The 10,722-nt window shown below is 35.4% G+C and overlaps 1 protein-coding gene across 1 annotated transcript in view; it reads right to left on the minus strand.

Moving 5' to 3' along the window:
* Window positions 1-10,722, minus strand: part of LOC107567672 (contactin-associated protein-like 4) — a 51,725-nt gene that overhangs the window by 9,122 nt on the left and 31,881 nt on the right. The window contains exons 9-10 of the mRNA XM_016253381.1: window positions 8,120-8,287; window positions 5,731-5,818 (exon numbers count right to left, since the gene is read on the minus strand). Of these exons, the coding sequence (XP_016108867.1) occupies window positions 5,731-5,818; window positions 8,120-8,287 (256 nt within the window). The remainder of the gene's footprint in view (window positions 1-5,730; window positions 5,819-8,119; window positions 8,288-10,722) is intronic.

A 10,722-nucleotide genomic window follows, 5' to 3' on the forward strand; every position in this document is an offset into this window, starting at 1 on the left:
AAGGGTGAAAATAAATGACGTTTATAGTGAATGCCCCTATAAATTGTCTTATATTTACACTTGAGTTTTAATATATAATATTAAAATAATGCGTGCTAAGTGAGCGAACATCAATAAAGATCACACAAAAGTGTGCGCTCTCTCTCTCGCTCCCTCCCTCCCTACCGTTAAGTAACTTGTGCATTCTTTTACTTCTTTTTGACATACCGACCGAACTACAAACTTTCCAGTGATGTCTAGAGAAAGGGATATTCACTCGACAAGCTCGCGCATCTGCGCCGCCGCGCTCTCAATCCACTCAGCGCGATTTGCTTACCAGCTGGAGCAAATCAGCTATACAGGCATTAATACTGAATGTTTTATATTCATTGCATACATATACTTCGTAGACATCTTTAATCTCTAATAACTCCATTCTGCTGTCTGTTGTCAGTGTTTCTTTGTCTGAATATGGCACTTATCACATGCTGTGTAGTATCGGCGTTTGGTATCGGGGCATTTTAACGAGTACGAGTACGAGTACAGGAGCACAGTATCGGGTCCCTAATTTCCCTAATAAAATCCCTAATTTTTATGCATCATAAAACGTGCACCTCAGAGCGAGCAGACGAAACACAATAAATGCGGTCATTCCACTGGTTAGTCCAGTTATGCCATCCCATCGCGCAAAGTCACATGACTTTTTTGATGTGCATGGAGGAATTTATTAGGTAGATGCGTTTCCATCTCCCATTATTCACATTGACTCTTTTTTTGCACAAGTCAAAAGCCACTTCAAGCAAGCCTCATGTCACGAATTCGGTCCATGGACTTCCATTTATTCACCACCAGAGGTCACCCTTTCCTTTACATTGACTCTCGCACAACACAAACTGTTGCATAGCACCCCGGACTACATATCCCATCATTCATTGCACGGTTTGCACACTGCACTGACTGCACTCATTGCACACAGCTGTTTCTAATCACCTCACTCCACTCACTATATAACAACCACTCTAACCACCTTTCTCTGCTGAGTATTGTTTAGCCTGTACCCCTTTCCGAGTCGCCGTGTTTTCCTTCCGAATTTCTGTGTTTTCCTTGTTTTGCCTTGCCTTGCCTGTTTTCGCGGTTTCTGATCTCTGCCTGTTTTCCTGGATTTTTCTCTCTCGTCTCGCCCCTGTGATTCTGTCTGCCGATCGGTGACCTACGCTAGCCCTAGGACTATTCTTGTGTTTTTGCCCGCCATATACCTGTTTGCCATTGTTCGACCCTGCCTGTTATACCACGTCTCTTTAATAAAAGCTTGCAGATGGATCCACACGTCTCACGTCTCGTCAGCCCCATTACACCTCAAAACTTTTTGTGAATTAAAGGATTTTTTAAAAAATTTGTTACTTTTTTCTAATGCGATACTTCAGACTGGGCATAAAATCAGGGTGATGGAAACATAACTACTGTCTCAAACTAGCCTAAGATTTATGAAGATAATATAATTTGCAATATAAAGTGATAGATCACAAAATATCTCAATGGTTTCTCCTGGATAGCAATTAAATGGAGATCTAATGTTAATGTTTGGTTAAGTTTCCTGCTTCTAAGATGTTTCTCCTGAGAAAAAGACTCTTAAGATCACACACGTCTCCTCTTGAGTTTCAGAAGAGATCTGCAATCAAAAGTCAGAGATTTGATTACGAACTCAAACATTTCTCATCAAATTCTCCAAAGACCAAATGATATAAGCCACTTCCATATTCATTTTATAGACTGTATGCCAACTGTTCACTGATTTCTTCTAAGAAACTTTAGGAGAAACATCTGAAACAAGCTTAACCGACACACGAGAACTCCATTAAGCTCAGGAGAGCAACCGTTGAGCAATGTTAATATTCTTCACAGCATGTTGCCTCACACCCTCTGTAACGAGATGCGAGTCTTCAAACGTACACGGACAGCGGCGACTGAACACAAAACCATGCGCTACAGCTTTTGTACCAAACATCTCGAGTGAAAACCACACGCTGCATTCCATTCCACAGCAACGGCAGTGAACTGAACACATCGAGCCTGATGAAAGTGCTTTTATTCAGACACTGAGCTACAGGCAGCTCAATGGCCCCTTGGGAAGAAAAAAACCATGATGTAGTTGGCAAATAACATGTGCATGAACATCAAGATCTTAGGTCTGTTGTTTGCTATAAAGTTATATGATCAGCTTAGCAGTTGAGTAAAAAGTTATCCCTAAAGCTACTGTATCATATTTGATAGGTCTCTAAATGATCAACATGACGAAAACTTTGATGTTAAACATGTTGCACTCAATCTACTGCATGTCTTCTGTCGTCTGATCTTTCAGTGTAATTGTACACACCTTCAGCTGGTGCTTCTCGTGTCTTTCTGCGGTCAAATCTTTACCGATTTTAATTAAGTAAACGTGAGAATAACTGTAGTAATATCTCCAGACGAACACTTACTGGACTGAAGCAGCTCAGCTTTACTTGATTCTCCATCAATCATTTTTTAGAGTCTCAAATCTGATCCTCAGGATCTTTTGAGGAACGTTTGTTTCCAGAATTTTTACTTTCACTGTTCCTCAGCGGAGGAATGATCTTCACAAGCCTCCAGAACATCTCACATCTTCTGAGGAGTGTTTATTTCTTCATCTCTCAATCAGCATTGGATTGCATTGCATTATGTTTGGATAATTTCAAGACATATTATTGGAGATATAGAGTGAGGACTAGTATCTTCTGTACTGTTATAAAGATCTCAGCAGAATTTTAACTGTTTTTGTCCATCAGCATCTGCACCATATTGCATATTTTTGCTCAGTTTGGGCCTCTGAATAAAACTGAGCTGTTTTTTTACTCCATATTCTCACTATATCAGATTAAATGAGCCATAAAAGTAAAATATGCAAAATTTTAAAGATGGTTCTATTGAACTGTTCCATTAAAAAAAGAAAAGGTTTTTGGACTATTATTTCATGTGTCAAGCTTTACAAGGTTACAATGAAAAACGAATATGAATTGTCTCAGTATTTGCTGTGTCTCTATTGACATGCACCTGATGATCTTGCTCTCCAGCTTGATTTGGCAGATTGAGGCATCTGCTTGCCATCATTTCAGCTCTGAACCAGTCTAATATTAATCTTCAGGAGCTCGATGCAGGTTTCACATTTGATTTAGTATTCATTACAAGTCGATTTCTGGCCTTGATCGACAGTGTTTGCTGGAAATGACACACAGTCCGCTGTCAGTGACACACTATCTGAAGAGTTACAGTGAATGCATTTCATGTCACATGTTCATATGAAAGGTCGTATGGACGCACACGCCACCACATGAGAATGTTTCCCTCCATAAAACACAGCCATCCTCAACCTGTACATCATTACAATGAGCCTAATTTGACTCATGAGGATCTCTGGGTAACTAGAAATGACTGCTGGGGGAGATACAGTTATAAAACAGAGCTCACTGATCATATACAATCATAAAAAGCTTCTCACTTTCTTAATATCTGTAAACACTGCCAGTAAATCTTACCAAAAGATCATTTCCAAAAGTCAAAGTAAATATATTTGTGCAAAAAAACAAAAACAAAACAAAAACATGAAGTCTTTTTTAGGACCATTACGATTTTTTGTCATGCAGTTCGAAAACTATCCGAGAACAAACATTTTCATTAAAATCAGAAAAAAATGCTATTTTCTTACAGCTGTATCTTATGGGCAAACATTTTTATGTATATACAGGGTTTAAATTGGGCCGGGGCCATCCAGGGACATAGACTCATCATTAACGCTTCATTAACAGCAGACAAGTAACATGATTAAAACATCAGTAACCAAAAATAAGTATTATTCTGATTTTATTACATTTAGAGTAAGTGGAGAATGGTGGATATAGCTACTGTATATTATGCATCTATTGCTGAGGCGAGGCTAACGCAGCCTCTTCAGGAGAAATCAAAACATCAGCATCCTGAGGTAAAAATTCTAAATGGAAAGTTTTTATATTTAAAATGCAGTTAGTTAGGTAACATCACACAACGTTTTCACCATTACGACTGTTTAATAGTTCTATAAACAGTTCAATAAGCAAATACAATAATATTAGGTCCCTTATATTTTAGGCGGAAACGCAGCACATCTCACAGCAAACAGCCGATTCATTGCTGATTGATTCCGTGTTTTGAACGAATCGGTTGAATCAAAGTTTCATTAGCCCATGCATAAACATCTGATGAATCTGCCGTTTGAAGGAATCATTTGAATGAATGACTCAATGACACACTCATTAAACACTACTGGCACTGGCGTTTTAATTTAGTTGAAAAGTATCATTTCCACCATCATTTCTTGTTTGTATATTTAAAAATATTTAAAAGAATCTCATAATATTATTTAATGCAGTTGTATTTTTCAGTGTAAATGATTTAATTTGATGACGTATAGATAATCACATTATTATAATTGAATTTATAGATCAAATGTAAGAATTTGAAATGAAAGTATATGAGATTAGTGGGAAAATGCCCTCTATAAAGGTAAAAAATGTCCTTGGATAAAATATTGAATAGCCTATATAAATATTGAAAAAAATGAGAAAATTGCTTCAGAATAAATAATATTTGCAAAAAAAAAACAAAAAAAAAAAAACACACACACACACAATTTTAGTGCCAAATTGTGCTTAATTGCCATGAAATAGCTTATTCAGGGCAGTACTAAATATATTTCTGTCAGGACCACTATCGTCAGAATGATAGATACTTAGCATAAAGTTTGGTTTGGCGGTATGGTTCTGTTCTGGGCAAAAAACCTCCCTGCCCATCCATGCAGCCTGTCATGAATGAGCAGGGAGAGCAGCAATAATAACCCCCCTAGGGTTAACAGAACAGAACAATGCAGATATCATTAATGTACTCAATGATATTTAAGTGTAACACTTTATTCAAGATAAAGATATACACACACACATGCAAAATATTTTGCATTGAAATAATGAGAATTTAGAACTGTAATGAAAAAAGTCACAATGCAAAAAACATCCTAATAATAGACTTTTTAAATCCAAAATGTCTTCATGAGATTCACCCTGCAAGCTTCGTATTTTCAAACTTCTGCTGTATTATTTATTAACTGAATGTTTTATTAATTTATTCAGGTTTTATGGCTAGAAAGCTGCTGCAGGTCCTATTTATAGACATGAAAAAATCAAACTGACCCATTTGCCATCTCCCCAGACAACAATAATAACATGTAAAGTCAATATTAGTCTTAACTGAAGTAAATAGGACATACTGTACTCTGTTCACTCAGATTGAAGAGTTCGCCTGACTGCACAAACAAGCTCCTGCTGCCTCTGCTTCCTCCAGACATTTCAGCATCTGTGATGCTTAGAAAACCTCTAAAATAAATATAATAATGGCCACTTAACTGACCATCTGCATGTCATTGAGTTCAGAACTCGACTGTAATTCAGAGACATTTCCTCCTTAATGCAAAAACACTCTGGTGAGATTAGAACTGCTTGTCAAATAGAACATATGTAAGACTTTTGGTTTTTGCTAATTTATTATGAAAACATTTAGCTTAAACTTTCGAAATTTTGCTTCAAAAATCATTGCCATACGAGCAGTCGATTAAATTGATTTTGAATAAAATTAGTTCAAATTCAAATATTTAAGCTGAGCATAAACAGAAAACTTGCAATCAAGTCCTAACAATCAAATTTTACTCACCGATCACTTTTCCCAAGACAATTGATTTGATGGCATTGAATTCAGTGTCCGATGTTAGATTGAAATATTCCTTTGCATGCTGATCGACCTACAAAAAATGCAAGAAGACAGTTAACATTTTAGGAAAGAGGACAGAAAAAGCTTGGCAGCATCATGTTCATAGCAAGGGCATATTCATCTGCAAGCATTTTAATTCAAACTTATCTTCAAAGCAATTATAAAACAGGCTCGCTGGTTCAAGACCAGAGGAAGTGCTTCGGTCCCGCCGCGTGTTTGCATTCAAAGTGTGCTCATTGCAGAGGTTCAGACTAATTGGTTTGGCCATCGACAGTTATTGACCAGCGAGTGTCACGCATCAGACCGATTGATATTTCACCTGGACACTCAATATCAAAATGTGATCAAAAACTTGATTTCAAATTCATCAATATATGCATGGCTTGACAAGGGTGTTCTGTTTAATATTTTGATGCATGTTGTAGCCTTTTAGAAAGGGTTTAAAGGAATATTTCTGGAAATGATCAAATTATTTATAGACTACAGCGGTTTAAGGCAAGACACTACAGGTTAACTAATAGACATAACCATACTTTCCCCAGGTGATTAATCACACTACATTAAGACAATTATTTTGTATTCTGTATTACGTTTTCTGAAATGTTAAATATGCAAATGATGCATTATCTAAATAAATATGCACTAATTTGAATAAATCTGAGCACTGGGTAAAGCCAAAATTCTTATTTAATTGTGTTGATATGTTAGAGTTAAAGGTTTTTACAAAGGTGATTTTGGATTTCTCTTTTTATCAAGCCATGAATCAGAAAATACTGTCAAAAGGCAGAAAAAAAATCATCATGTTTTTAGAATTAAAATGTTATAAAAATCAGCGTTAATGATATCTGAACAAACCCCTCAGTAAAAACCTTCAGAATATAGATATGAATAAAACTGTAAATTTTGGTGCATGTACTACTGAAGTGGAGAAACAAACTCATTTTGAGAAAATGTCCCTTAAAGATATATTGCAATTGAAATCTACAGACGCAAATAGATCAAGAGCTATCAAACAAACACTTAAATGTGCATTTTCGATGTTTTGTTTCCACTAGTCTGAAGCAGGGTTATTATAGTTAAATAAACTAAAACCATAAAAAATATTTTTGCTACTTGAAATAAAATATGATTACTGAAATAGAATAAAATATAATAAACATAAACTTGTTTTATTTCAGCAACATTTAACTTGACATACTAAAATAACTCAAACATACAGTGGGGCAAAAAAGTATTTAGTCAGCCACCAATTGTGCAAGTTCTCCCACTTAAAAAGATGAGAGAGGCCTGTAATTTTCATCATAGGTATACGAATAAAATATAATAAACATAAACTTGTTTTATTTCAGCAACATTTAACTTGACATACTAAAATAACTCAAATATATATAATATACAAGCTGTAAGAATTTGTTATATATATTTTACAAAATAGAATTACAATTCATTATATATTATATAAAATATAATTTATAAAAAATTATATACACATTTAAAAACAACAAAAACTAATAAAATAACGAATAAACACCACTAAATTGCTAAAACGTTAACTTCAATTAACAAATTCAAATTAAATAAATACAAATAAATTCTAATTCAAAATATTACGAAAAATGGTAACACTTTACAATAAAGTTTAATTTGTTAACATTAGTTAATGCACTGCCAACTAACATGAAGATGCAAATTTTATTAACTAACATAAGCAAAGGTTAATAATTGCTGTAAAAATGTATTGTTCATTGTTAGATCATGCTTTAATGTTAACAAATGAGACCTTACTGTAAAGTGTTACCACAAAAACTATAATAGTATCTCAACGGTACTAAAATAACACTAGCCTGAACGCTTTTATCCAAAGCGACTTACAAATGAGGACATAGCTATCAAAATCAACAAAAGAGCAATGAAATGCAAGTGCTATAACAAGTCTCAATTAACTTAACGCAGTACACGTAGCAAGTTTTTTAAAAATTATATAATAAATAAAAAGAAAACAAATAGATAGAACACAAAAAGATTAGTTTAAAAGTTAGTTTTTTAAAAAGAAAACAAGCAGTTAGTAAATGAATAAAGTGCAAGTCTAAAAGGGGCAAGTTTTTTAAAAGAATAGAATTAGAATAGAATTATGGAGGCAAAACAGCCTGAAAACTGATGCTTCTGCCTGTAGTGTCTTGCCTGCAGTGCTGCCAGTTTGAGTCCAGTGTGTTTTTGCAAACACATTTCCCTTGGAAATCAACATCATGTCACAGATGCTGTATGTTGAGAATAGGCAGAATGTCCCTTCACTGTGTGCATTTAACAGGCCCTGCTTTGATGATCACAGTACCTGAATACTGAGCGTCTCTGTCAGTCTCTGGACGCTCACGCGGTGCAGCTGCCCGTTGGCCAGATTCCTGCCGCTGGCTCGGAAAACCTCCGCGTCTCTGTTGTGCTGCAGTTTGTACTTGATGTCCAAATGTCCTTTAGAACAAAGAGCATTGGATTTCTCAACAGGCTTTTATACCGTAAAAAGTCACCGTTTAACCGCAGTCAACATGAACAGGAACATCAACATGCAACAGAAGCCAATGTGCTTCGCAACTACAAAGCTTCATCTTAAGAGGATTAAAACTTTATCCTCTATGAAACAAAACAAGACGTGGAAATAAATGAAAAAACAAATTTTTGCATGCGTGCATATCACCTCCAGTGAACTTAATCGTTCTTTACAAAGCTAAAACTACTTTTTAACATGTTGTCAAGTAAAAATAAGTGCGTTTTGCACGTGGCAAACATAATATGATGCTAAGCGGCTGCTTGCATGTTCGGTTCTGCACTAATGGATCAGTTGGCTTTTGCTTGCAATTTTTAGGTGAACTGTCCTGTTAATTAATGCATATGGACAGTGAGAAATAAATAACTTCATGCAACAGGAACAGGAAGCTGTCAGAGCAGCCTCTGGGGTTCTGGACTTTCTGCTTAATTGCACTAGCAGGTATTAACGCCACACGCTGTCTGCTGTTTCCTCTCTGTGCAAACCCTCTCTGAGCCAGATCCACAGATTCCTACTGAAATCTGCTGCTGCGGCAGCGTGGGACGCCATGATAATTGGCCCTAACAGCATGCTAAATAAAACAAGACTATATTGGGTAACATACTTTGATGTTTGGTTATGCACTTGTTACTTTATATGAACATCCATTCCAAAAAGCTCAACAAGTATCCATGCATTACACTGTGTTCTAACTTATTTTAGAATTATTTACATTCTATAATAATAATAACAATAACAAATTTAGAATTATTTATATTCTACAATAATAATAATTTATATATATATATATATGATTGTAGAATATAATATATATAAATTATTATTATTGTAGAATATAAATAATTCTAAATGTGTTATTGTTATTATTATTATAGAATGTAAATAATTCTAAAATAAGTTACAAATAGTTAAAATAATATTTTAATCAAACTACATTGCATGATCTGCAAAGAAGACACAACAGAAAGATATCTTGTAAGTTTACTGCAATATTTCGTTGCTTGCAGTCTGTTTATCTCATCACATTCAAGTCTGCAAACTCACAAATATTTTAGTATTATTGATATACTATAATAATATTTAATAATATTTTGACTGAGGTTTAATTTTTAGTAATTTTGTTGTGCAATTTTGTCATTTTCATTAGTTTTAGTTTTCATGTAAAATAGAATTTTACATTAGAAAACATTTTATTGCATCACGTTTGGTCAGGACAGTGATTCAAATCAAAGGTCATGTATCATTTTGCATGATTCATTAAAAGAATTGGCTCAAAAGTGTCAACTGTTAACTCTGTATTTTTTGCCAACATGCAATAGAAATCTTGTATTTTTACTGTCTTTGCATTATTTTGTAGCTAAAAATATTTATTGCCTCACATTTGATAAGAACAGTGATTCATATCAAACTTCATGAGTCTTTTTTGCACGATTCATTAAAAGAACTGTCTCAAAAGAATCTTTTAATCATCCTACATTGTATGATTTGTTTATTTATTTATTTTAATTTATTTTTTAAGGGCAAAAAACAAACAAACAAGACAATAACAACAACAAGGAACCACATTTACCAAGGAACCAAACACGTCACATGTGGTTGGCGCAAGCCCTCCGGACACTCCTTCGTCGAATCCACCGGCCGTTTCTCACTCTAGCCACCAGCCTCTGCTCAATCTAGGCTGCCGCCGCTCACTCTAGCCCCCGGCCTCTGCTCACTCTAGCCCCCAGCCTCTTCTCACTCTAGCCCCCGGCCTCTGCTCACTCTAGCCCTCCGGCCGTTCCTCACTCTAGAATGAATTACGGAAATTAATTACAGTGTGTGACGCTGTGTTTCATTGTGAAAGCGAAACTACTTTGTTTGGTCTTCCAAAAATGGACACGACTAGAAATCAGTGGTTAAGTTGTATTTACAACACTGTTCCAGAACACTTCAACCCAAATATTCAGATGTGTGTAGCACATTTTAAGGAGGACCATTTCCTGATCCTGGTAGTGTAGACTACAATGCCGGCTGTCAGACTGTAAGTACTTTTTTATATATAAAGTTATACGTTTTTTTGGGCAGTGTAAAGTAGGGCTTGTTGTTTGTCATTTCTCCGATCACAAATGCAGACATGGTTTTATGTTTACGCGGCGCAATGCAACGCAACACTTAAAAAGACAGTATAAGTCATTATAATCAGTAATTATGTCCCCACTGGATACAACGAATGCCTCGTTTATAATGAGTTTTCATGTTTTTGAATCTTCGCTCTGGTCGGACAAGGCATCATCACAGTATGGTGAGGGGCGTAACATTTCCGTCACACGTTTGAGGTATTCGGCCAATCCCAACGCACTGGATAGCTGGCCAATCACAGCACACCTCGCTTTTCAGACCGATGAGCTTTGTAAAAA

This window comes from Sinocyclocheilus grahami, unplaced genomic scaffold, assembly GCF_001515645.1.
Source record: "Sinocyclocheilus grahami isolate Dianchi unplaced genomic scaffold, SAMN03320097.WGS_v1.1 scaffold1179.1, whole genome shotgun sequence".
NCBI classification, from domain to species: domain Eukaryota; kingdom Metazoa; phylum Chordata; class Actinopteri; order Cypriniformes; family Cyprinidae; genus Sinocyclocheilus; species Sinocyclocheilus grahami.